This window comes from Brassica rapa, chromosome A03 (genome assembly GCF_000309985.2).
Source record: "Brassica rapa cultivar Chiifu-401-42 chromosome A03, CAAS_Brap_v3.01, whole genome shotgun sequence".
NCBI lineage: Eukaryota > Viridiplantae > Streptophyta > Magnoliopsida > Brassicales > Brassicaceae > Brassica > Brassica rapa.
The window spans coordinates 6,746,335-6,772,508 of record NC_024797.2 but is presented as its reverse complement, the minus strand read 5'-3'; the positions used below and the strand labels follow the sequence as shown (position 1 = coordinate 6,772,508).

Genomic DNA, 26,174 nt, shown 5'->3' with positions numbered 1-26,174 from the left:
TATTTTTTAACAATCTTTTCTATGGAAAATACCGAAATCAACATAGATATTTTTTACGTGTGTGCAAGTTTCCAATGTTTTAGGCTTTTAGCCGTCGATGGTGAAATAATGGTTGCTTTCTCATAATGAACTGAATATGTGGCTGAGATCCGGTCAGAGAAGGGAGCTAACTCTACAGAAGACTTCTCTTCAGCAGTAGGATCAGAAGCAATAAGGTTAACCATAGAAGCAGAGGTAGTTTCATGAGGACAAAAATTGTCATTAGGATATGTTTCCCATACAATCGTAGTGGTAGAAACTGAATCGATAATGACTTTAGGAGAGGAAATTACCTATTGTGGAACAGCCAATGGATCAGAGACACAGTCGGTGCCCAGCGAATCTACTGTCTGAACTAAATCAGCAACATTCCCCTGCCTTGGACAATGGTAGGGTGATTGAGAGTCGAGCAAGCAGATTCACGATGACCAACAATACAACATCAAGAGCAAATAGGAGGTAATCTACGATAAGTAGCCTCTAGAGTGATAACATTTCCTTCATATGTTTCCATTTCAACGTTATTAGCTAAAAGTTTGGATATATCAACTTTAGCTTGAGCTAATCCTGATGAGAAACCATTGAGATTTCTGACACCAACTAGATAGCCTAAAAGCACCAATATGAAATAACCAATCTCAGTAATCAAATCGTATGGAACATTGTTGAGTCTAACCCAAATTGGAATAGCTTCTAGATTAGGTTTCTAGTACGAATATTTGTGAGACAAATCGCATGGAACACAGTCTCATGTAAAAAAAACAAAAGCAATCTACAAACTTATAATGTCTTTCCCATACTTGGTCGTAAGATGATCAGAACAATGGAATTAAATACTACAAAGTTATAGTAGCTACTAATATCTACTTAGGAATACGGTCGGAAAGAGACTCCTATGTTTTCGATTTGTCAACGAAAAAAAAACCTCTATCTTCAGAACTTATCATAGAATCTCAAATGCTAATATAATAGTCCGAATCAACTCAAAGATTTAAAATCCAAAATGTATTTTCCCGGAAGAATAAATTATATTAGGGTATTATTCAATTACAAGCTGACATGAGGCCAAAGCTTTGGACATAGATGTCAAATCCTTCATCATAATCTGACCATTTTCCATGCACGTTGTATGTAATCTGATCGTAGCAGTCTTTAAACGATGAGCGTTTTTCAGAATATAAGCTGCGGCTTCTCGCTCATCTAGTGTTCCTCCATAGCCTGTCCATTGAATATTCTCGAGATGGAAGCTCAAGCATTTAGGAACAGAGCCCTGTTCCGAGACTAAACAGTACAGTTGACCCTCGGTATCTTTGGGATATGTCTAGGAAACATAAAAGGTATCGGATTAGATAATTTCAAAGTTCTTGAAACTGATTACAAAGACGGGAGAAAAAGTGAACTTACGCAACCTAGCTTGAGAGATTGTAAATTAGGAAAATATTTCAGCAACCGCAGAAGTAGATTAGAGCGAAAACTGTTGCAGACGTCTAGTTCAAGATGAAGAAGCCGGTTGAAGATTAAACTATCCGTTAGATCAAGAACCTATTATACACAAAAAAAACAACGTTACTTAATCTTGAAATAAAATGATATCTTCAAAAAAATGAAACCGAGATTGCGGAAAAATTTAAAAGATTTTAAGGGTTTTACCATTGAAGGATATAAACATATCACAAGATGCTCAACGGAAGAAAGAACTCTCAGAAGATTTTCATTTTTGGACATATCAACTGATACATCTGCCTCCACCAGTTTAGGCATATCCTCAAGAAAGTTATAATAACCGCAGCGATCGAAGATCTTTAAGTACTTCAAACAAGGAGTGCTTATCTCGAGTCTTGGTTCATCGGATCCATAATAGGCTGGTTCTGATGTAATGGATAATCTCTGTAAAGAAGGGACTGACATGTTGAACAAAAAACGGCCACCACTGCAAAGTCTTTGGAGGAAGAGATCTTCAAGAACAGGACAAGACGATAACAATCTTGTGAAAGATTCTTCGCATTGGAAATCCACACATGTGAGGTGCAAAATTTTCAGGGAAGGGAAACAAACAGGAGAATCGACAACGTCTAGAACAATCTTGCCTTGAAGTTTCAAGACAAAGAGTGTTTTGAAAACGTTGAGGTTATTTGGGAACTTGATGGGAGTGTAATAACCATAATAATAATTCAAATTGATTGTCATATCTAGGAGATTGGAACCAATGTTTGGGAATAATAGAGTATCTATGGAATCAGAGTACTTCCCAAGTTTGAGATTTAGGGTTTTGAGAGCTTCATGTAACGGCAAGGACACGCCACAAAATAGGTCAAATCCAAGAGAACCAATGTAAGGACATGTTTCGTCATACACGAGCATTGGCATCATCTTCCACACAGGTTTCCATCGTTTAGACAATAAGCTTGTGGACATTGCAGTTCTTACCGGAACCAATGAGAGGATTCGTAAGAGCAAATCGTCAGGTAGCTGACTGATCCTATCTGGATACGTAACCTCTTCACTTCCCAATCTTGCAGCTTTCATCGTTTGAGATCTGAAGCGTAGAGGAAAGGAGAGATATGGGACCTTAAATTTTGTCAGGGCGACTTCTCTTTGTCGCATATTATTGTGTATTTATATGAAAATAATAACATTCATAATATTGATATTTTTCCAAATTAAGTATAAGTTGATTTCTTTGCCCAAAAAGTTATGATTTATTTTCATAAGATTTCATGCAAATTTATTATCTTAATTAATGTCATATTTTATAGACTTGTCCATTGTGACTAATGAAATTTATTAATTTATTGGTTTATTTATTTATCGAATATTCATTTATAGAATTATAATGTATTTTACTTTCCATAAAATTTAATTCAATAAAATTAACTTAGTTTTGTATTTGTTAAAATATATTTACATATAGTTTGATAAATTATAGATATTATACTAAATTGGCTACTATTTTATACTAATTTGATGTGGATATTTTCTTATACTTTCAGTTATATATCATTTTTTAACAATAATAATGTAGATGCTTTACATATATGGTATGTATCCAAATGTTATTATATCATTTTTAAAATCTTACCTATAAACAAAATCTTCATCATTAAGATTGTACATATCATATTTTTCACTAAGCCTTGTCAAATTTGAAGAAAAAAAAATTCTCAAATAATATTTAGGGAATGTCCTTCTCCTACTTGCACGTTCAGAGCAATGGTATTAAAAACTATAAAGCTATCATTGCTCTCATATTATCGTAGGAATCACATCATCATCCTAAAGAAACTCCCCTGTTTTCTTTTTGTCAACCAAAAGAAAAACGAAACAGCTCCATTTTCAGAAATTCTATAAAATCACAAATGCTGATACAATATTATAATCCCAACAAACCTCTATGACGTTAAAGTCACATCAGTTACATTTACTTTAATGCATCAAATCAATTTAAAAGGACTTAAAGATTTAAAATCCAAAATGTATTTCTTGAAACAAATTTTAAATTTGGATTCACATCATCAAGTTGTAGTTGTGAGTGAGAGCTAAAACAAAGATTCTAAGAAGAACGTCGTCGAGTTACAAGCAGACATGAAGTTGAAGCCTTAGGCATAGATTTCAACTCCTTGATCTTCAGTCGCTCTTTCTTTTTCCTGCATGAAGATACATAGATCGTAGCGGTTTTTAAACAACGAGCGTTCTGCAGGATGTAACGAACGACTTCTTTCTCTTCCATTGTTCCTCTGTAGCATCTCCACTTAAAAGTTTGTAGATAGAATGACAAGCATTCAGGAACCGAACTCGGATTACAGACTGAAGGTGGTGGATCATCGAACTTTTTAAAATAAGCCAACTGACATGGATCTGTCCATGCAGGCCCCATTAGCAACTCATGTATCTCCTGAAGCTTAAGAACTCGTAGTTTAGGGGAATGTTTGAGCAAATGCAATAACAGATTACGCGAAATTTTGCCGTAAATACATAGTTCTAGACGAAGAAGCCGCTGAGAAATTTTATCGGCAAGAAGCAGAACCTGCACGTCAGAAACATTACAAGAGTTACGAAAAATAATGAAAAGAGTAATAGTTTTTTCAAATAAAACAAGACCAGGATTACCTCATTAGCATATAAATGTATCGAAAGAAACTCGACCGAAGTAAGAATTCTGAGAAAATCACTAGTTTGAGAAGGATCAACTTCAAGGGTAGCCGCCACCAAATTAGGCATATCCTTTGTAAATATGAGACGACCAGTGATGTTTTTGATCTTTAAGTACTTCAAACAGGGAGTGCTTATCTCGAGTATCTTTTGAGGAGGAGGCAGAAAAATAGTTTTGGGTGCGCAAGTTCTAACTGTATCGAAGAAGACATCTTCAAGAAGAGGACAGGCCGATATTAGCCTGCAGAAATATTGTTCGTCACAGAAACTCACACTTCTGAGGTGCAATCCTTTCAGGGACCGGAAACAAACCGATGGTTTACCATCTGAAAAGTATCTTCGTGGTGGTGAATCATCAAATACAAGATACCGGATCATGTGGAGTTTCAGGACCACCAGTTTTTGGAAGACTGTTTCAGGCAAACTACTGAGTATAAGTGGAACAGATTGTAACTGTAGTTTGATAGTTAGGGTTTTGAGAACAGGAGCTTCATGTAGTTGCAACGACCTGCGGCAAAACTCGACAAATCCTTGGGAAGTCATGGTCGGACAAGATTTTTCAACGTATTTAAGTACAGGCATCATCTTCCACAGAGATTCCCATCGTTTAGAGAGTAAGCTTGTATTCATTGCCTCGCTTATTGGGAGTAATGAGAGAATTCGAATGAGCAAATCGTCTGGTAAATTACTGATCATATCCGAGAACGTAACATCTTCTGTTCCTAGTTTTACAGCTGACATTTCTCACCCCGAAAAAAAGCTCTGAAACTAGACTAGAGATTGAAAAGAGAAAGATTGTATAGGTAATGAAGGAGAGCTAAACCCTAACAGACTCTGTGAAGCAGATCAAACTTAACAAACATAATTAGGCTTAGTACTTTGTTTAATATATGGGCTTGAAAGCCTGGAAATTAATATAATAACCCCAATATATAAACTAATATAAAAACTATATATTTTTATCACTACTTACAAAATAAATCAGAAGAATGCACGATCACAATATTTATATGTATATAAATATAACCAAAAATTCAAATCAAATATTTACATTTTCATTAAATTAATTTTTGGAAAATCAACTCTGCAGTATAAAAACACGGATGGGAACTTTTGTTATTTATAAATACAAATATTTAAAATTTTAACCGTACAAAACCCGGTAATAGACAACCTTATAATTTTCTCCTACTTGTGTGTAAGATGTTTAGAGCAGTGGTATTACCGTATTAAAAAAAACTAGAAAGCTATAATAACTTCTGTTATTTTCTAAGGAATCTTATTATCGGAAAAGACTAATCTGTTTTCTTTTGGTCAACAAAAAATACGAAACACTTTTTTTCTCTAATGCCAATATAATATACCTTTATATATATATTATACATATACTTTTTACTTAGCTAAGTATGATAATCCTGATGAAAAGTCAATTTTAAAATTCAAAATGTAATTCCCGGAAATAAATTTATATTATTCGATTACAAGCTGACATGAGGCCGAAGCTTTGGACATAGATGTCAAATCCTTCATTATAATCTGACCATTATCCATGCACGTTGTATGTAATCTGATCGTAGAGGTCTTTAAACGATGAGCGTTTTTCAGAATGTAGGCTGCGGCTTCTCTCTCATCTAGTGTTCCTGCATACCCTCTCCACTGAATACTCTCGAGATGGAAGCTCAAGCATTTAGGAACAGAGCTCGGTTCCCAGCCTAAACAGTACAGTTGATCCTCGGTATCTTCAGGATATGTCTAGGAAACATAAAAGGCATCCATTAGAACAATTTAAAATTCTTGAAACTGATGACAAAGGCGGGACAAAAGTGAACTTACGCGGCCAAGATTGAGAGATTGTAAATTAGGAAAATATTTCAGCAAACTCAGAAGTAGATTAGAGCGAAAACTGTTGCAAACATTTAGTTCAAGATGAATGTAAATTAGGAAAATATTTCAGCAAACTCAGAAGTAGATTAGAGCGAAAACTGTTGCAAACATTTAGTTCAAGATGAAGAAGCCGGTTGAAGATTAAACTATCCGTAAGATCAAGAACCTAGACACAAAAAGCAACGTTACTTAAATCTTGAAAGCAAATGATATCTTCAGAGAAAATGAAACCGAGATTGTGGGAAAATAAAGATTTAAAGGGGTTTACCATTGAAGGATATAAACATATCACAAGATGCTCAACTGAAGAAAGAACTCTTAGAAGCTTTTCATTTTTGGACATATCAACTGATACATCTGCCTCCACTAATTTAGGCATATCCTCAAGAAAGTTATAATAACCTCTGCGATCAAAGATCTTTAAGTATTTCAAACAAGGAGTGCTTATCTCAAGTCTTGGTTCATCGGAACCATAAGTGGCACATTCTTTAGTAATGGATAATCTCTGTAGAGAAGGGACTGACATGCTGAACAAAAAACGGCCACGACTGGAAAGCCTTTGGAGGAAGAGATCTTCAAGAACAGGACAAGCCAATAAAAGTCTTGTGAAAGATTCTTCGCATTGGAAATTCACACAAATGAGGTGCAAAATTTTCAGGGAAGGGAAACAAACAGGAGAATCAACAACGTCCAGGACAATCCTACCTTTAAGTTTCAAGACAAGGAGTGTTTCGAAGACATTGATGTTATTTGGGAATGTGATAGGAGTGTAATAACTATAAAAATAATTCAAATTGATTGTCATCTTTAGGAGATTTGAACGGATGTTTGGGAATAAAAGAATATCTATGGAATCAGTGTACTTCCCAAGTTTGAGATTTAGTGTTTTGAGAGCTTCATGTAAAGGCAAGGACACACCACAAAATAGGTCAAATCCAAGGGGACCAATGTAAGGACATGTTTCGTCATACACGAGCGTTGGCATCATCTTCCACACATACTTCCATCGTTTAGACAATAAGCTTGTGGACATTGCAGTTCTTACCGGAGCCAGTGAGAGGATTCGTAAGAGCAAATCGTTAGGTAGGTTACTGATCCTATCTGGATACATAACCTCTTCACTTCCCAATCTCGCAGCTTTCATCTCCCAGTCGTTTGAGATCTAAAGGAGTAACCTAACTTTTGGAGCGTGGAGAAAATAAGAGATTTGAAACCCTAATTTTTGTTAAGGTTTCCTCTCGCAAATTATCCTCTCTTTTTTTTTTGTCAACCAAGTTTTGTATTAAAGCCCATGAAGGAAACATTATACAAGCCCAATATTACAACAACTTGACACATCACATACACGTGTTAAACATTATCAAGATTTTACCGGAATTATCTGCCGGCGACGCTTCGTTCTTTAGTTTCCACGACGCTTCATCATCGTACATAACTCGATCCTTTTGTATGTGATCGCCGGAGTCAATAGCAAGATCTACAACACCCACCATAGCTTCAGTTACATAACTAGGTATATGAAATCACATACAAAATTAAAATAATTGGAAAGGCTTTGCTTGAGAGATATAATTTAAGTAAATAAGGTTTTGTTTAGCAAACCTGGTCGTTACAGTTTATTACATTGTGGAACCATTTTGATCTTATGGAGCGAAGGAGGATAGGGAAAAATACAGGATTTCCTTACGGAGCCTTTGCCGTCTGACTATTATGTTCTGAAATGCTTGGATTCTGAGGATCCTCTTAGCTAGAAAGAATGGTTCAGGTCCTTACGGAAATAGATGAAACAAGGGTTCTCTTCAATCTAATACCACACACCAAGCCATTGATAAGACAAACTACTTTTCTTTTTCTTTGCTTTTGTTCTTTAGCTCACTGCATCAAACCCAATTATCTACTTTTTGTTACTTTTCCATTTGCTTTAAATTTATCATGATGTAGGTCATGATCTGCCTAATGTCTCTCAAATTTGGTTTCCACTACTGACTGAATGAGTTTATTAACGTAAATTTATGTGTCCTCAGATTGTTATTTTTCATCTCCCCTTCTTGTGTGTTAGGATAATGCTTAGGGTTAGACGATCGGTCTTCATATATGTTATAGAAATATTAAACTTTGTCAACAATTTTAATTGTTATTACCGGTCCAAATATCTGGTATATTTACTAAGTTTGATCGTCTGATGTTCTTGCCGTTATTTCAAACTTTCTTGCTATACAATAAAATCCGTTACTTTATGAGTGTTTAGAGGTTACATTCTCTCTTTTTTTTTGCGCACAGTAACACAATATCTCAACGGAAGTTCGTAAACTACCTGAGAAAATGCTTTCCCATTAGTATCCATGGTCTAATTCCAAAAAACCCAGCTTGATGAGTCCTCATGAAGTTAGTTGATCAATTAATTAATTGTTCAAGTTATAGATTCATGCTTCTCCAAAATTTATTAGTTTGGTGACAAAATAGAAAGGTTACCTTTGTTAAACTAAAAAAGGGGTAGAGATTTAGATCTGATACTATTACTGGTACTTTTCTTTACTTCGTAAATACCAATATTTCTAAAGAACAAGTTAGGTCGTCCCGGCAACATTTTACATTCACTTCACAGTCTGGGAACTACCGGAATTAAATATTGTACGGATCAGCCATATAACTTCACTGACCTCGTCGTTGTTTCCCTTCATTAATTATCTGACTCTGAATCCCTGACTACTACTACATCATAAGGTGAGTGTTTAATATATAAACAAGTACACAAAATGTGTCTCAGTTTAGGTAGGCTTGTTAAAGCGGAAATTAACTTACAGGCTTGTTCACAAACTCTATAGCATATTACATATATATAGTTAGTGGGTTGAATTGGAGTTTATTGGCCTGCCAAAAAAAGAGTCCTTCCGATATAAGCTAGACTTAGTTGTGTTCCATAACCTTTGTTGTAGACTTTATAGAAATAAGAGTAAATAATATAGCAGCTCAAAGTTAATATAATATATAAGGATCTAACATAATTAAGATTTTTATCCTCCTATCCTAGTATTCAAAAAGTATGACAAAAGAGTTTCATCATTTCATGCTACTCTTTAAATATTTGTAGCATGAATGATTTGAAGTCGTTTAGACGGCGATTAAACCCACACATCAACTAACTTAACCTTGATTATATATATTTTTTATAAAAAATGTTCAAATAGCATTCCATGATTGTTCCATTCATATGGAAGGGACATCCTACTAAACAGAATACACATAGACAGTCGATGAGTATATTTTATCATTTATATAATTTGGAATTTTCAAATAGCATTATTTTGTATCTAAACAAATATTTTCATTGTCATTGGTAAAATTATCTACTCACGATGCTATTCTTTTTTGCCGTTGTAGCAATTGGTGCCAATTATTTTTATTTGATTACTTTCCTTTTACTGATAGTTATTCCTTTCAATAATGTTGTTAAAATCCATATTTATCAAAAAAACTCTCCTAAATCTAAAAGTTATTTTAAATTACGGACAAACATCTTTTCCGGCGACATTTCCTTCGTATTTTACAATAGAGTTTTTTTTTTTTTGAGAATTGGTCACATTATAATAGTTTTTTTTTTTTTTTGAAACACAACTTTCATTAAAACTTAACTTCAAGGACTACAAGGGAAAGAGGGAATTAGACATCCTCTTGAAGACAAATCATAAACTAAAATGGAAAATGATATCAAACCGGATAAGTCTCCATATGAAGTTGACAGCGAATTCAAAACAAAGTCTGAATGCGTCGAAGAAGCTACAACAAAGTCGGATAGCTGAGAAATAGTCACAAGTGACGTTGAGGAACAACCCTCACCAACGAGAAAAACCGAAGTAGTCTCGATTGCACTTTCTGGCCCCGTACAGACCGCTACGCAAAGTAACAAACCGGTGAGTAAGTTGAAACAAGGACTCAGCAGAGAATCCGAGAGAGCATCTCCGTTCATAGAAGGGAGGCATAGTTGTGAAAAACTCTCCTCGTTTGAGGAGGATGATGAAACCCATACCAGAGTTGGTGAACCCACATAAAAATTCTTCCAAAAGAGATGATATTGTAATAATCTCAGCTTATTGATCCCGAAGAATCCATCGAACATCTTTAACATGACCAAAAAGGCCATACCCACAACTATATATCGCATGTTTTGTTTTGAAAATACGGGCTTTAGGTTCTTGGTAATCACTTCGAGAAAGGAATTGGGCCAGGCCCACTTAGGTACATATCTCTTTGGTTCTGAAGCAGTCGCCGGCAAAGTTCGAGACGTCGTTGATCGAAATTGAAGGTCGGAGATGGTGCAGTAGACGTCGACTGAGAGATAGATGGTACTCACCGGCGGAGAGACGAGCTCACCGGAGCAAGCTGAGTGACCATCGAACCCAAATGTAGAGAGAGACGTTCGGTGATGATATGCAGATCCTCCGTTGAGGAAGGGGCACACAAGGGGAAATGGCAGCTCACTAGGAGGAGAGGAAGGTGAAGATCTTCCGAAGAGATTCGGATCTGAGCTTGAGTTGCCTTGCACTCTGGAGCCATATGAGTAGAAAGGAGCGACATGCGGTAGTTTTGCTGTCTCACTTCCCGGAGATGGAAAGCAAGAGCTTGAGCGTTGAGAGCTTAGCTCCATGATAAGTTGAAGAACGTGGCTAAGGTCGACAGTATAGCTTTTCCGTCGACAGCCAGAGTGGAGTTCACCGGGAAACGTTCCCCTGAACCTGAGAACAACGGTGGCGAGAGAATCCTCTCGACTCATCGCTGGAGAGCAGACCGAGCAAGTAGGAAGAGCCGTCGGGAGGACTACATTGAAGAGGAGGAGCCGAAGCTCCAGTCTCCGACAAAGGCTCCGTCGGGTATCCCTTTCTTCGGTTTGCAAAAGGCTACGACTCCGTAGCATCTGAAATTTGAAGTGAGCAGCGAACAGTGGAATGAAGGCAGAAGACAGCATCGACGAGAGAGACCAGCGCCGGCGGGAAAACGCGTCGCCGGCGCCGGAAGACATTGAAATTCGGTGTACCTCGAGCCCCGTGCCTGGGAGCGTTTAGGGCGAACTCTCTCAAGTTTCTAGTCACAAGCTTTGGTCACATTATAATAGTTTGTGATGATTTTTTCAATGAATCTAAAGAAAAGGTTGATGACAAGCTTTTGAGACCCCAATACATGTGGGGAAGACGCATGATCATGTTTTACTGTAATGTATTGTAATGACATCTTTGTATGTAATTACAACAATATTTGTCGCACTACTTTCCAAAGCATTATAGTGATCAATGAAATGCGTTTTTATCTGTTTGTTTCGTTTTGTTTGTCAATTTCTATTGGCTACACTCTTTGATATTGCGGTATTCACGTGATTATTGTATATCGATTAATCTGAAATTTGATATAGTTATTGAAGAAAAAAACAAACAAAGAAAGCCTTCACTACTGATTGCGATGCTTTCTTTGATATTTGCTTCTAACTACTTACTTGTTCTGTCCTCTTCTACCGACAGTCGACAATTTATTTTAGCCTCTATCGATTTTCTTAGTGAGTTAGCATTTTCGTTTGATGATTACATGTTTGGTCCACACATCACAGCACAATCCTCTAGTTGGTCGATTCTCTCGTGGAGACATCACAACCACTGAAGTTATATATAATATTATGTTTCATGTCATTCTAATATTATATTTAACTTGGTCCCATTCCCATCCATGATGATTCCGCTTACTGCTTAGAGTCACGAAGTTTGAGTTATTCTTTATTATTGTAGAATATATGGTATTTTCTAATAAGTCACGAATGTTTCATCTGTAGTAGCTTCACAATGATTACTAATCTCTCACTTTTCATCTTTTTACATCGATTATTTGTCATCTATCATAATTGTGTATATAATATGTTTAATTGCATCAAGCAAATCATGATCATTTGGATATGATTGTCGGTATATAGACGCCTGCTCTTTTATTAGTTTAATCAGGAGAGTGAAGCTGTACTTTATGTCAACTAGCTAGATTGCATGATTAATTTTCCACATGATTATGTATGATTGACTTCATACAAAACTTAGTTATTAAAACTCACATAATCATACAACTTGGTGCTCACTGCTTAATGCTCTCCAATATAGTTTTATTAGAAGTGATTAATTCAAACAAAACTAATATTGTTGATCCAAAATCCATGCAACGTCGATTACATAAAGACTCAGATGCTCATATGTTCCACAAACTATTTCAACCTTATATTGGAGGCAACGCCTGTTTTTCATTCATCCTGTTTTTCATCCAGTTCTGGGAGAGTTTTTCTTCTTATTAAACTACACTGCTAAACACCAAGTTGGACCTCATACTATTTCTTGATCATGCCCAAAACTAAACATCTCTATTTCCTATACTCTCTAGCTAGTCAGTCACGTTAATTTATTTTAACTTGAGCATTTTATGTTTTAGTTGCTATTCATTTCGTTCATTAACTTATAATTCAGGCGATTGCTTCTCGGGTAGTCACTATTTAGCCAATGAATGTTTTGTAAGAATAAAACCAAGTATGCACATCATTGCAATGTCAAAAACAACTTTACACAGAGTTCTCATAACCCAACTTATAATTAACCATTTACTCCCAATCCTCTGTTTATGAGATGTGTGTTGTTAGGAAGGCAGTTTGTTATTTCTAAACTTCACATTATGAATTACGACCAGTGTTATAAAAAAAAGAATGCGTATTTGGCTCTACGTGGAAATCTCTGATTTGACCTTTTCACCTCGCTTCCGTTTATTAAAAAGGAAAAAACAAGCAAATGGCCCACTTTGTATTATATGATTTGCCTCGTTCCAAAAAAAAGTAAAAGTTGTCGTTATTGACAAAAAGATGAAAGAAGATTTTCACTTATTTTTTTGTTCAGCCTCAAATGATAATAGGACTTAGAAGTTCGAAGACCCACTCATTCTCTACTTTTGAAATCCTTCGAAGTTGATAAAAAACAACCGACAGAGAGAGAAAGAACTCATCAAGTAGGTTTTCAGTCCCTTGCAACAAACGTAACTGTAAGTGAAGAAGAATGAAAACACACATGATCAAATTATCTGTAGTAGCGTCTCTGTTTATTTCTTATAACGAACAACAACGCCCACAAAAATCTAAGTACATCAAAAGAATCATGATGATGAAAAATAAGAAGAAGAACAAGTAGAAGATGAAAAAGGAAAAAGAAAACACCTCCACACAAGAATTAATCATACAAGTAGAAAAAAAGGTCTCACCAAATTTGACTTTTTATTTTCAGTCAAAGAATTCCCAATTGAACCTGGGTGGAATGGCATGATTATTTGCAGAGCTCAATGGAGTGGTCGTCGCCGTATGGTGATCAAATGTTTCCCATTTAGTAGAAGAATCCATAAGATTTGGTCCTGCTCCTGGCTCCTCTTCAATCTCTTGCTTCTTCTGTTTGTAGTTTATAGGCATGTCCATAAGCGATTGTATCGGCTTCTGTTCTTGCCTATGTTCTTGAATCGTTGCAAGTCTCTGACGACTAGACTGTTTCTGCTGCCCATTAGCCATAGAGTTCTTCACCTTCAAAACATCAAGTGCTTCCACATAGTTCTGCACTCTCTTCACCTGTACATAGATACAAAAACAAACGTTACAACCAAATAAAGATTTATGTTAATTTAATCTTAATAGAAAAAAAATTCTACAATTTGGGGACAATGCGATATAATTGTAATATTTCTTTACAATTTTGAAGGCCAAGACGAATGTTTCATCCGGATATACCTAGAACCGGCCCTGCTAACCCAATAATGTTGTGAAAATCATCGGTCATTAGAGTTACATACCTGCAGCTTTCTTTGTAACTTCACATCACCTTCAGCTACAATCCCATCCAGCTTGATCAACTCATTCATCAACAGCTCAATCACCGTTACAAGATCTTTCTCCGCAACTTTCCCTCCTTTTTTAATAACCATCTCAAACGCGGAAACCTACAAAACGCGAACCCCCAAAAACACTTTCAAAAACTCGTCCAAAAACTAAACAATCCAAGAAAAGTAAAAGAGCATTTACACGTCCTCCGAGCCTATCAACTTCGAGGCTAATATCGGAAATCGCTTTAGACGCCTTTTCGGTTTTGGCGATCTTCCTCATCTCCAAGAAACGTTTCTCTTGGCTAATCGGGTCTTCGATAAGCACCATCTTGGATTTATCTTTCACTCCCGAAACGTCAAGAAAGGCCTTTGAGTCTCTTTCTTTGTCTTTATACATTAGCTTCTGGTCTTGATGGTGTATACCCGTTGGTCCACTCAACATCTTCTTTAGCTCCCCTGCATCAATAAACAAAACAAATATGATTCAAATTCACATAAGCACACATACAATAATTAATCTCTTAAAAAGGTTTATGTAAAGAGACTAACCAAATGAAGCATGAGGACTAATACTGATCTCATGGTAGACCGAACCGTACTTGACTCTGACTCTAATCATCGGCGGCGGTTTAGCTCCGACAGGATCCGAATCGGGGTTCCGTTTCTGAACCAACATTCCTCCGGGTCTCATCTCCCAATCATGACCGCCTGACTCCCTGCCGCCACCGCCGGCGCCGGCGCCGGAGACTCTGCCGCCGTTCGTCGCCGGGAGATTTGTCGGTTTGTTTCTCATCATTTTTGCTGCTGTCTCTTTCTCTCAATCACAAAGGCAAAAGAAGAAAAGAACGGATCTGAAGATCTCTCTAAGTATCAGAAACAAGACAAAGGCATAGGAGACAGAACAAGAAGAGGAATGTTGGACGAACTCGGGGACTTGGACATCATCAACATGACTCCATACCCATTACGCCACGTGTACCAAAAGGATCAAACTAGTGACCTTTCTGATCCACAAACTCCAACCAAACTCTCTCTCTTCGACTTCTTGTTGTTGTTTGACTTCACAGATCTCCTCTGCCCGGGAAGACAATCTAGAGTTAAGATAGAGTTTAGTTTTCCCGAGAAAATCTCAGATTCTCTGTTCGAGTTTGTAGTCTCAAAGAACCAGTTGGGTAAAAAAAGGAAATATTAATTATTTATAAAAGAAAAGAGAATAATAACGAGTGGCCAGCTAATATGTCATCTCTCTTGGTGCCGCCTGTGACTTATATGTCACACATATACATACACTTAATTGCGTCTATATATTTTTTGTTTTGTCTTTGACCTTTCCTTTATTTCCATTTTCCAATATTTTCAGAGTGCCAAATTAATGTCTTGAAAATTTACGATACGTCAAGATATGTTACTGATGAGGCTTAAACCTCTACTTTCTTTGGGTCAGTATCTTGTTCGTATGGTGGTAGGTGCGAGGGGATATACTCTAAGCACACATATATTTTCTAAGCGCCAAGACTATTATATATCTTATTAAATCATAAACACTATACAGAGAAAAATTTATTTTATGTATAACTTATAATTTACGTCATTTAATTTTAATTGTTTTAAAATATTTTATGATAGTTAATTTGGTGATTACTTACATGGTAAACTATAACTGTTGCCATTAAATCAATTTTAAAAAATATTTTATATTTTATTATAACAAAGGTTATATTTTTCATTTTAGTGTTTAAATATACAATTAAACTCATACTTATTATTAAATATATAAATATTAATATTAATTCAATTTTATTTTTATAAAAATACAAATTGAAATTATTATATTTTAAAACCCAAAAATTTAAACTAAAAACAAACATTTTTTTACCAAAAATTAAAATCACACCAATTTACAAATATAAAAGCAAATTAATTTTTTTATTAAAACTAAATTAAATTAAAATACAATAGTATTGATGAAAATTTAGTTAAAACGTGTTTTTGTAAATGATAAAAGAATATGATGTCTTCCGTAAATTATTTTCATGATTATAATTATTTTAGTAGTTTAAAACTTCTTATGCATAACTTTATCTAAGTTACATCTGTATTTTATAAAAGTATAAAATGGCTTTAAATATTAAAACTGTAAAACAAATGTATGATAATCAGTTAAAAATATTAGAATTTTTTATTTATTTTAGAATAGCTTAAAGTCTTTAATTTGCCTCTTATCTTTCATAACCTTACCTCTAACTTTAATGTTTGTATCCTTTTGTAAAACCAAATCTGAGCACCAAAAGTATATGAGCACAAATTTTCATAGATATGACAAAATTAAAATAATTGACTATGTAGAGCATCACCAGACCTGAGAAACTTAATTTAATGTTGAATTTGTTGGAAAAAATAACAGTCCGTCCAAAAATAGTTTCACCCCTACTTAATGAGTAAACAAAGAAAAGTTTGTTTCTAATTATCGAGAATTAATAGAACTTTTTTTTTGAAACACCTTGAGAATTAATAGAACATAATAATAAATATGTAAACAAAATTTTATCACCAACTCATCTTATGTTGGGAAAATGTTATATCCGAAGTAGTGCATGTAGACCAATATGGGATGAGTTCGTCTTCTCGTCTACGTGTGGTGGCTAATAAGAGCATGAGCATTGGTGAACCCCTCTTTGGGGTTCACCAACATTTTTTATTATTTTTTCGTGGGCCCATGAACAGTTATGAACTTGGATATGCTGTTTTCTGCATTAGTGAACCCGATGAAGGAGTTCATAGGAATAAAATAATAATATTAATTTTTTTAAAAAAAATTTAAAATATTCAGAAAAGATGAATAAAATATTAAAACATATTATTAAAATTATGAAAACATTTTATTCAATACATTAAAAGTACATTACATAAAAGAGAAATTTTTCTAACATACATAACTTATTTATTCATCTTCATCACCGAACTTTTGCCATATATTTTCCATCAAATCAGCTTTCAAACGAGCATGCTTCTCTGGATCTCGAACTTCTCTGCGCATGCCTAACATATCACCGACATGAATGCTTTCTCTCCTTGTCACCCTCGAAGTTCTGCTTGATTCTCCGGACTCGAACTCAGAAGTATCAATTTGAGCGTATCCGTGTCGTTCGTTCTCTACTATCATATTGTGCAATATGACACAAGTTCTCATGATCTTTCCTATCTTCTCCTTGTCCCATTGGAGAGCTGGGTTTTTAACAATTGCAAACCTCGATTGCAATACTCCAAAAGCCCGTTCGACATCTTTTCTGGCGGATTCTTGCTTTTCTGCAAATTTCTCGGCTTTAGGACCTTGAGGAAGTGGGATGGATTGGATAAATGTTGACCAGTTTGGATAAATTCCGTCAGTAAGATAGTAGGCCATACGATAAGTGTGGTTGTTGACCTTGAACTTAACTTTTGGTGCTCGACCATGTAAGATGTCATCAAAAACAGGGGACCGATCAAGAACATTGATATCGTTGAGGGTACCTGGTAAGCCGAAAAATGCGTGCCATATCCAAAGATCTTGTGATGCCACGGCTTCTAAGACAATTGTCGGCTTTCCTGAACCACGTGTGAACTGACCTTTCCAAGCCGTTGGGCAGTTTTTCCACTCCCAATGCATGCAGTCGATGCTGCCTATCATCCCCGGAAACCCCCGTACCTCTCCAACATCGAGTAAGCGTTGAAGATCTTCGGCTGTAGGTTTTCGTAGATACTCATTTCCAAACAATTCTATTATTGCATCCGTGAAATTTGCCAAACACAAACGTGATGTACTGTCACCGAGTCGGAGATATTCGTCATATGTATCTCCCGATTGACCATATGCCAGCATACGTATAGCTGCCGTACACTTTTGAAGTGCAGATAGCCCGTTCCTCCCGTGAGCATTTCGTCTTTGCTGAAAGTATGGAACTTCATTACTTATACGTTCGACAATGCGAAGGAACAATGGCTTGTTCATTCGAAAACGCCTCCTAAACATTTCCGGTGGGTATGTAGGATTTTCTTTGAAATAATCGTTCCATAGTTGATTGTGTCCTTGTTCCCGATCTCTGTCGATATAAGCACGTCTTTTTGGCTTCTTACCTTGGACCTCAACTATTGAGTCGATGTAATTATCAACTACTTCGTCGACCATTTCTTCTATAGCTTCATCAACTTCATCACTTGATGAGGATGACATTGTTGATGTTTTCTTCCTAACATGACAAAAGGGGATTTGTAATTTAATATTTTATTTTAAGAATCCTATTTTATTTTAACTAAAAATCTTTCTAATTATCATAAACCATTTTTTTTAAGAATCCAATTTTTAACTTCAATCCTATTTTATTTTAACTAAAATTCTTTCTAATTTTCATAAACCATTTTTTTTTTAAGAATCCTATTTTTGTACTTCAATCATATTATATTTTAACTAAAAATCTTTATAATTTTCTACAACCATATTTTTTTAAGCATCCAATTTTTAACTTCAATCATATTATATTTTAACTAAAATTCTTTCTAATTTTCATAAACCATTTTTTTTAAAGAATCCAATTTTTTCTTCATCCATATTTTATTCTACAACCATATTTTCTTACCAATCTTGAAGGTAGTTGCTCTTGTTTGTTGTTGAAGGTAGTTGCTCTTGTATGTGTGTTTGTTGGTCACGGACTTCACTCCTTGGTTAGCCATGCGAACTGGTGATTGCTTCCATTGCCACAAGCCAGGTCATTGGCCTTTACGTTGTAGTTTGTTGTAGGTTTTTGTTGTTTGAATTTAGTTGTTGTAGTTTGTTGTATGTTGTACATCCGTGAGCAAGAGAAGAAATAGAAGATCACTTTGAAATAAACAAGACAAACAAGAGCAAAATACATAGACATAGTACATGATTGACCTGCAGTGTAGAAAGAAACATAACCCGTGACCTGCAACAACCTAAACTTCCAACCCGTGACCTGCAACACTGTCACCTCCAACCCGTGACCTGCAGAAGAAAAGCTAACATAATCAGTAAAGCAAAGCAAGGAAATACACATCAACTACTCAAGCAAAGCAAGAAAATACACACAATAGACATCAAAGCATTTCAGAGATGAGTTTATTCTTGAGAGCCACTTCATTATCAGAAAGTGTGTCTATGTTTTTGGCTAGCAAACGATCAAGGATCTTTTGTCTGGAAATGGTATTTTTCTCAGCTAGGATGGTATGTATATGATCATAAGCTGCTTCATTTGGCTTCTTGCGTTTAGCAGCTTTGCTAGCCTTAACACCAGGAGGCCTAACCTCTTCCTCCTCACGCACCGCCTCCGCACCACCTTCCTTCCTTTTCTCCTTCGGCTGAGAGTGTGACCTCCACTTCTGATCAAACCGGAGTTCCCTCCAGCAATGTTCAAGCGCAAACTTGAGATGGTAGTCATTGAAATAGATGTCATGCGCAGTCTTCATGACATCATTTTCACTTTGCCCACTCGATTGCTCCTTCAGAGCCGTTTCATGGGAACCCACAAACCTGCAGACCTCTGCATTCACCCTTCCCCACCTCTGCTTACATTGACCCCACTCTCGAGGAAGGGAGCCAATGAGCTGAGGACTAGAATTGAAATACGCCTCAATTCTCTTCCAAAAAGTCCCTAACTTCTGTTCATTACTAACTATCGGATCTTTGCTGGTGTTTAACCAAGCACTGATCAGTACAAGGTCTTCTTTGGTTGTCCACTTTCTCCTTTCCGGTGGTTTAACTAACCCGGGTGAGTTAACTGCAGCCTCAGCAGAGTCAACGTCTATTGGACTACTGCTCTGCGAAGCTAATAGGTTAACAAACCCGGGACCGTGAAGGGAAAAAGGTTCCATGTTTGAGGGTTTTGTGTTCTGGTTTTGGTTTGAGGGTTACCGGTTTTTGTTTTGGTTTTGTGTTAAGATGTATCTGTAAATTTTTAGGCTGGAGTTACTATGTTTTTAAACAAGTTTTTACGTGTGGAAAGAGATAAAATTTAACTAACAATACCAACCAAAATTCATTACAGAACTACTACATAGTAATGAGCAGTCAATAGACATCAAATCAGGCGAAAATACAGGGTATTTTCCGTTTCAAAAGAGAGAAAATTAAACTATCTCTACCAACCTAAGTACAATTCAACATTAATCACAGCAACCAACCAACCAACAATTAATATCTACTTGTACTTCTAGTTCTCGTACTAGTTTAGTTTATGTCTACTTCTAGTTCTACAAATAGTTATACTTTTGTTCTACTTCTACTCCTACGTCTACTTCAATCCACAGATAACAATTACCCTAGATATAGTTTAGCTGACTCTAACCTTTCATTGTCAATCGAAGCAGACCTTCTCGAGGGAATGGACCTGCACAGTGAGGTCATAGACAGCCTCATTGAGTGAATTAACCTGTTCCTGGACATGGCAAAAGTGTAGGAGATTTGTGTTAGTAACTGTAATACAAATACAAGGAAAAAAATTAAAAGCGATGAAAGAGCTCAAAATGTTTTACTAACCTCAAGTCTCTCAAACCGTTTACTAAGAGTGGACACCCCCAGCATCACCTCCTCAGCCTCTTCCACCCGTTTAGTTAGCCTCTCGAGCTCCTCCTGCACACCTATCACCCAAGGCTGACGATAATGGAGCCCATCAGCCTTGGTTTTAACATCAAGAATCATCAGATATACAACTTACAATATAGAACATAAAGATTGATGAGATTATGATAAACAGAGGAGACTTTACCTCGTAGTTTCTGCAGGTGAAGAACCGCTTCCCAGGAAGAGTGTCGTAGTCCTCCTCCCCGCGCACCTCGTTTATGAGTCTCCCACCACACGGACACCTTTTAGGAATACCGTACTCAGAATCCGCCACGAAACTTAACATGTTGATGTGTTCATGTTGCTTCTTTGAATGTCTTCTATCTTCTTCCGGATCCATCTGTCAAATAAATCAAGATTTTGTTAAATAATTACTCGTAAACCACTATCACGATCTGCAACCATAAACCTATCACTCCATTTAACCCATAAAACGAAACCAATCACTCAATTTATAAACCCATCACTCACCCATAAAACGAAACCGTAATTGGATTTCAAATCTCTGCAAAAATAACCCAAAAACAAAAAACAATCACGATCTACAACCCTTGATCGAAACCCATATGACGATTTAGATCCCTAACTCGAAACCCCCAAAAAATTTACAAAATCGAATAATTGCTTCCCACCCCAAAATCGACCCAATAAAGCTATAAACCTACAAGGAACTCACCTACGCTGGTGGAGAGAAGAGGACGTCGTCGATTACGTCGAGAAAAACGCCGGGAATCGTCGTCGCACGATAAGTCGCCTCTCACGGTGAAACCCTAGTTTTTCAGAGAAAGGGGAAAATGAGAAGAAACAAGACGTGGCCCGACTTTCCTCCTCGTCAACGCGGAACGCTTGACCAACCAGCGTACGCCGCGTGGCAACATCCGCCCCTTACGGGTTCATGCGCAAGGCCCGTTTCATCAAACTTATCGAATTTTTCTTTTTTTTTTAAACCAACGGGCCTAAGATTTCGAGCCCACGAACCTCTCTTAAACCGCTAATGCGGATGGTCTAACATTTTGGGAAATTACTCTTTGGATCCAATCATTGACTCGTGAACTACTGTGCATTGGTCTTCACAATCACAAACATGTGGCTCTTTTCCTGTCGACACGTGTCCATGTTCGACGGCGAATCATCTGGTATCTGAGTTTTCATTGTGCTTATGTCCCGATTATGATCTAACCAAATGAAATGAGTTTAGGTCCTCGTTTTTTCCCTATTAATTTCTATTTTTAAATTACTAACAAATCTACTTGTGTCATCTTTTCTTACGCTGATCATATTTTAATTTGGTCGTTAACTTTAGGAAAAAAATCTTTTTGCATTGTATATTATCTAGCTGTTATTGTTTGACTAATTCAGTAAATAAACATGCGATGTTTTCTTTTTTTAGTGCACAATAAACATGTCTTTTGACAAAGAGTTATTCTTAATGCTGCCATAAATAAAACACTAATAGTGAAACAAAGGGTTATACATAATATTGCATACGCTAACTGGATCCATAACTATATTAATTTCATCTTCTTAACATTTGTGTCAAAATCCCCGTGCCACCATTCTAAAATCTAAGTTTTAATTTGTATGTTACATCCTAATCTACAAACCATTGTTTGGTAGTATGTGAAATGACTATCTTTCTAGGACCAAATTAACTACAAGATATTAGTTATTTACCCAATTATATGATCAGTAGAATCAATCTTTCCTCACATTATGATTAGGTTCTAGCGTTCTCTTTCAATATGGAATTCATGATTCTACTTTTAGCTGTCCCGGCTTCCCCCTTGTGAATCTCCTTTATTTGGATATGGTGCTACTTGCTTTTTCCGATTAATACTCTGGACCAGATTTCATGGTTCCAACTCTCCTTTATCACCAAGGAGTTTTCACAGAGGATCAACCAGTATCTCTCTCTCCAGCGATTTTAGCATCAGCAGTGACAATCACCAACCGCTCACAAACCCATCTTTTGAGTAGTACATGTGACTTCATTGTCATATCTATTTTTACGGATCTTTTATTTTCTTTGCCATATCTATTTTTCGTTATATTTTAATTGTCCTTTTGTATTGTTTCGACTTTCGACGATGAGCGTTTCTCCCACTGTTATCATCTAAACTCTTTGAGTATTTAATTTGGTATAACATTTTGGTGTTTAAAAAAAAGACTCACGTCAAGGCTCATTTTGGTTCATCCTCACTTTGTTTCGGTCTGTGAAATTTTACCGGTTAATAAGATATAATGTATTTGTCGAAAGAAGCACAAAATAATTTATCTGACACTGTTCACCGATTATTTGGCGTCTACCAGCATCTACGCCTCTGGTATGTGCAAGTCTTACATGATTACATCTATAGATAAAAATTTCCATTCTCAAGTGCAAGTTTGACATATGGTTTTGTTCTAAAAAAAAATTGTAAGTTCTCCAAAAAAAAGTAATATATTGTCTTTAAGTTTATGATCAGTCCGAATCAAATCAAAACTCGATGCGTCCACAAGTACTTGGTACAGCAGCTGTGGTTTAAGATTGACTCATAATAATGGCATTTTATCAAACCCATTCTTGAGTACCAAGCTCATGCTTTGTCTCCGATACGAATGTTCGAGTCATGTGCATATTTTTGTTTGCACGGGCCATTTTATCTAACAATTTAAACTTACAATGTAAATAAAATTCATAACTACAGTCTACAAGCTATGCAAAGAAAATGACGATGTGCATGGTTGTATTTTTAGACCACAAAAAATTATAGCAAAAGTAAAATCTATGCTTTATCAGACAAAAAGCTATGATTTATATATACATTTTGTAAAGAAGATTTGCATAAGTAAGAGGTAAATAATATGATACAAAAGTATTACAAAATAAAATCAGAATATCGCTTTTTGACTGTACTTTTTATCCTGTCTCTCTAGTCGTCAGACTGATTACGAACGTGCAGCCACCGACACTTGCGGCACGTGCAAACTCACACGCACACAAGTCCCGAGTGGTTTGTTCCTCTGCTTCGCGTTATTTTTATGCTGACGGTGCGCCCTGATTTCACTTGGCCGACGCTGAATATGGCCGGTGCTTGGATTTATTCAACTATTTCTTAAGTTTATGTTCTTAACTACTCGTTACCTAACCGACCCTTTATTTTATCGATTAGTTATTGAATTAATAGTATTAGCAACATTTTAATATTCATTGGAATCTTTTACTTTTCTCACAATGTATGCAGATTCTTCTTAGTTTTTTGTCATTGATATAAACAAAACGCAGTTGAGTATATACATTTTACCAACTAATTATTATTATATACTGGGAATTAAATATCTTAATATGTTTGTTAAATATATTTGGTACATGAGTTTTATAGTAAGCCTGCTTCGTTTTCATTTACAGTTTGATCAGTTATATATATAGAGGTCAAACTTTCAAATGCGTGTATAATGTGTGTTGTGTTTAATTAATACAACGAATTAGATTTTTGGCCCTTTTTAATTAATTAAGCCATATCGTATTGGACTAACCAAGTAACGAATCTGCAGGTCATAATCTATTTGGTTAGACTTAGTTTTCACTCAACAAACCTAAGAGCCACCATACCAAAAAAAAAATCTTGTAATGTTAAATTTATTTAGTTTAAACAAATCATTTAGCATTATTAATATAATAAACTTCATATTTTTTGGTCCGACTCTACAAAAAATACAACTCGATGAATAATCGTAGATATAAGAAGAATTTGTGGATAATATGATCATGATGTTAAAAGACATAAGACTTTCTCTAGCCAGTTGCATGATCTTTGATCGTGATTCAAAGTATGTAACTTGTAAGCCATTATCAATCGTAAGCGTTCCGGAGTATTCATACGAAAACGAAATTCAGACGCTTTAAGAATTCGTACATACCCATACGTAAATCTTTTACATCTTTCGCACATTCCAGAAAATGATATGTATGACCAAATTAAACTACTGGTTTTTCCAACATTTTATGACATGTTAGTCACTATGTTTGAATCACCAATTATATTTAATTATGTCCAGACAATATTTTCTTAAAAATATATATGTTTCATTCATTTTGTTGATCCTTCCGTATACAATTCCCAGATACAATGAAAATGAGAAAAAGAAGACAGGAACAATAGCTTGAACCAGAGGAACAATAGCTTGAACCAAAAAAGAACCACATGTGAAGCAACAAAGACCAAAAAAGAAGCCGGCTAAAAGCGAATAAACTTGAACCAAGTATATAAAAAGGATTCGATAGCAATATTGTTCTTTAATTTATACCTTTGTAGTATATGCTGCAATTGCATATTAAAAACATGATTTTAGTGGTTTGAGAAATATCTTTTAGAATTTAGAAACAGTAAACCAAAACGAAAAAAAATAAAATGTTTTTTCAATTAGTAGCTGGCTAGAAGTTGCTATAAACAATAAATATCTAACTGATAGAGGCATATGCAGTTTATAACAATTAAAATCACATATTAACAAGGGAAATATATATATGCCAATCCATGTTACATGCATGACCACTAAATCAACATGAGGAAATGGAGATAAAAGAGTTGCTATTATGGACAAAATAGAAAAGCAAACGCAGAAGCGAATGGTACAAATTAACCACTTATAAGAACATCCTAAGTCCTAAACACAGCCATATCTAACAATGAAGGTGCAAGATACAATAATAAGAGCCCTTGATCTTGATTCCAAAAAAGCATGATCTTTGTTTCCTAGCTACAAAAGCTACTTAAATACATATTCAAGACTGTGCAACGTACTTATCACACTCGACAATCTCATGTGACAATCATCGAATCTTCCAAAACATTCTTACAAAATCGACCTGTTTTATTTTGGCTTATAGAAACATGTATCAAGATGTTCATGAAAACATTTAGTTATGTCTGCCAGAGTCCCACAAGAACTATGATATAGATGACACCATACACTATACTCTAACATCAATCATTATGGCCAACGGTTCAAAGACATTGTTAATGGACGAGGGGTAGCATAATGTGTCCTGTCTGAGAAGAATCTCTGTCTAACATCGATATTAAGCCTACGTTTTTGGGTGGGTTTGGTTGGTTTGGCTAGTATGAATTATAACTAGTGTTTTGCAAAATAGGTCCCAAACAGAACCGAATTTAATTTAGGTTGGTATAAATTTTTGTTTGGTTTAGTTCAATTTTGGTTCAGAAATAAATTATAATTACAATAAATTAAATTGATTAAATTTAAATTAGTTATGTATATTTTAGTATAATTAATTCAAATATTTTTATATGTTTACTCAAACTATTCATTTTTAATGCATTTTGGTTAGTTGAATCTACTTATGATAATTCAGTATAAAATTTATAGCCACTCATGTTATTATAAATACAGTTTGAAGTCAAAATACTGAATTTGGTTTATTTATGTTCCTGGTCATTTGAAACGAAGTAAGCATTAATTAAAATGGAATGCTCAAACACTATATTCACTGTAGAATATTAATCAAATGATTAAAAGTGTGACTCAACTCCTACTTACTAAACTAAAAAGGTCAAATATTGATGTTTGCCAAAAGTTAAAAACGAAATTTGATAGAACGATACAAAACTAAAAC

General features: G+C 35.5%; 6 protein-coding genes across 8 annotated transcripts; all 6 read right to left on the bottom strand.

The window, feature by feature from the left end:
* Window positions 1-1,008: 1,008 nt before the first annotated feature.
* On the bottom strand, window positions 1,009-2,697 carry LOC103857152 (putative F-box/FBD/LRR-repeat protein At5g56810). Its single transcript, XM_009134312.3, has 3 exons — window positions 1,690-2,697; window positions 1,444-1,581; window positions 1,009-1,360 (listed from the first exon to the last, which is right to left on the bottom strand). The coding sequence occupies exons 1-3, from the start codon at window positions 2,641-2,643 to the stop codon at window positions 1,079-1,081; spliced, it is 1,374 nt and encodes a 457-aa protein (XP_009132560.2). The 5' UTR covers window positions 2,644-2,697; the 3' UTR covers window positions 1,009-1,078.
* A 1,264-nt stretch (window positions 2,698-3,961) lies between these two features.
* On the bottom strand, window positions 3,962-5,372 carry LOC103857151 (putative F-box/FBD/LRR-repeat protein At5g56810). The gene has a single exon (XM_033288196.1). The coding sequence runs from the start codon at window positions 4,927-4,929 to the stop codon at window positions 4,018-4,020; it is 912 nt and encodes a 303-aa protein (XP_033144087.1). The 5' UTR covers window positions 4,930-5,372; the 3' UTR covers window positions 3,962-4,017.
* A 235-nt stretch (window positions 5,373-5,607) lies between these two features.
* LOC103857150 (putative F-box/FBD/LRR-repeat protein At5g56810) lies at window positions 5,608-7,989 on the bottom strand. The gene is made up of 5 exons (XM_033288201.1): window positions 7,675-7,989; window positions 6,341-7,549; window positions 6,121-6,238; window positions 6,022-6,041; window positions 5,608-5,940 (listed from the first exon to the last, which is right to left on the bottom strand). The coding sequence occupies exons 2-5, from the start codon at window positions 7,214-7,216 to the stop codon at window positions 5,659-5,661; spliced, it is 1,296 nt and encodes a 431-aa protein (XP_033144092.1). The 5' UTR covers window positions 7,217-7,549; window positions 7,675-7,989; the 3' UTR covers window positions 5,608-5,658.
* Window positions 7,990-13,132: 5,143 nt separating this feature from the next.
* LOC103857149 (BAG family molecular chaperone regulator 1) lies at window positions 13,133-15,193 on the bottom strand. Its single transcript, XM_009134307.3, has 4 exons — window positions 14,494-15,193; window positions 14,144-14,400; window positions 13,915-14,061; window positions 13,133-13,693 (listed from the first exon to the last, which is right to left on the bottom strand). Exons 1-4 carry the CDS (start codon window positions 14,738-14,740, stop codon window positions 13,358-13,360), a joined length of 987 nt encoding a protein of 328 aa, XP_009132555.1. The 5' UTR covers window positions 14,741-15,193; the 3' UTR covers window positions 13,133-13,357.
* A 1,459-nt stretch (window positions 15,194-16,652) lies between these two features.
* Window positions 16,653-26,077, bottom strand: LOC103857148 (putative nuclease HARBI1). 3 transcript variants are annotated; one of them, XM_033288191.1, is made up of 5 exons: window positions 21,234-26,077; window positions 20,703-20,897; window positions 20,474-20,611; window positions 20,283-20,372; window positions 16,653-18,943 (listed from the first exon to the last, which is right to left on the bottom strand). In XM_033288191.1, the coding sequence occupies exon 5, from the start codon at window positions 18,152-18,154 to the stop codon at window positions 16,886-16,888; it is 1,269 nt and encodes a 422-aa protein (XP_033144082.1). In that variant the 5' UTR covers window positions 18,155-18,943; window positions 20,283-20,372; window positions 20,474-20,611; window positions 20,703-20,897; window positions 21,234-26,077; the 3' UTR covers window positions 16,653-16,885. The 3 variants fall into 3 exon arrangements, with proteins under 3 accessions (XP_033144082.1, XP_033144081.1, XP_033144083.1); XM_033288190.1 differs by having other exon boundaries at window positions 20,703-26,077; XM_033288192.1 differs by lacking the exon at window positions 16,653-18,943 and having other exon boundaries at window positions 18,950-20,372; window positions 20,703-26,077.
* LOC117132399 (glutathione S-transferase T3-like) lies at window positions 19,036-19,809 on the bottom strand. The gene has a single exon (XM_033286310.1). The coding sequence runs from the start codon at window positions 19,807-19,809 to the stop codon at window positions 19,036-19,038; it is 774 nt and encodes a 257-aa protein (XP_033142201.1).
* Window positions 26,078-26,174: the final 97 nt, after the last annotated feature.

Bases quoted from the DNA above. Each gene is read 5' to 3' on its own strand.
- LOC103857152 (XM_009134312.3), bottom strand. From the start codon at position 2,643: ATGCGACAAAGAGAAGTCGCCCTGACAAAATTTAAGGTCCCATATCTC. The intron at 1,582-1,689 runs GTAAAACCCTTA...TGTGTATAATAG, and splicing joins TATGTTTATATCCTTCAATG to GTTCTTGATCTAACGGATAG. The intron at 1,361-1,443 runs GTAAGTTCACTT...TATGTTTCCTAG, and splicing joins AATCTCTCAAGCTAGGTTGC to ACATATCCCAAAGATACCGA.
- LOC103857151 (XM_033288196.1), bottom strand. From the start codon at position 4,929: ATGTCAGCTGTAAAACTAGGAACAGAAGATGTTACGTTCTCGGATATG.
- LOC103857150 (XM_033288201.1), bottom strand. From the start codon at position 7,216: ATGAAAGCTGCGAGATTGGGAAGTGAAGAGGTTATGTATCCAGATAGG. The intron at 6,239-6,340 runs GTAAACCCCTTT...TTTTGTGTCTAG, and splicing joins TATGTTTATATCCTTCAATG to GTTCTTGATCTTACGGATAG. The intron at 5,941-6,021 runs GTAAGTTCACTT...TATGTTTCCTAG, and splicing joins AATCTCTCAATCTTGGCCGC to ACATATCCTGAAGATACCGA.
- LOC103857149 (XM_009134307.3), bottom strand. From the start codon at position 14,740: ATGATGAGAAACAAACCGACAAATCTCCCGGCGACGAACGGCGGCAGA. The intron at 14,062-14,143 runs GTAAATGCTCTT...CGCGTTTTGTAG, and splicing joins TTGATAGGCTCGGAGGACGT to GTTTCCGCGTTTGAGATGGT. The intron at 13,694-13,914 runs GTATGTAACTCT...ATCTATGTACAG, and splicing joins AGTTACAAAGAAAGCTGCAG to GTGAAGAGAGTGCAGAACTA.
- LOC103857148 (XM_033288190.1), bottom strand. From the start codon at position 18,154: ATGTCATCCTCATCAAGTGATGAAGTTGATGAAGCTATAGAAGAAATG.
- LOC117132399 (XM_033286310.1), bottom strand. From the start codon at position 19,809: ATGGAACCTTTTTCCCTTCACGGTCCCGGGTTTGTTAACCTATTAGCT.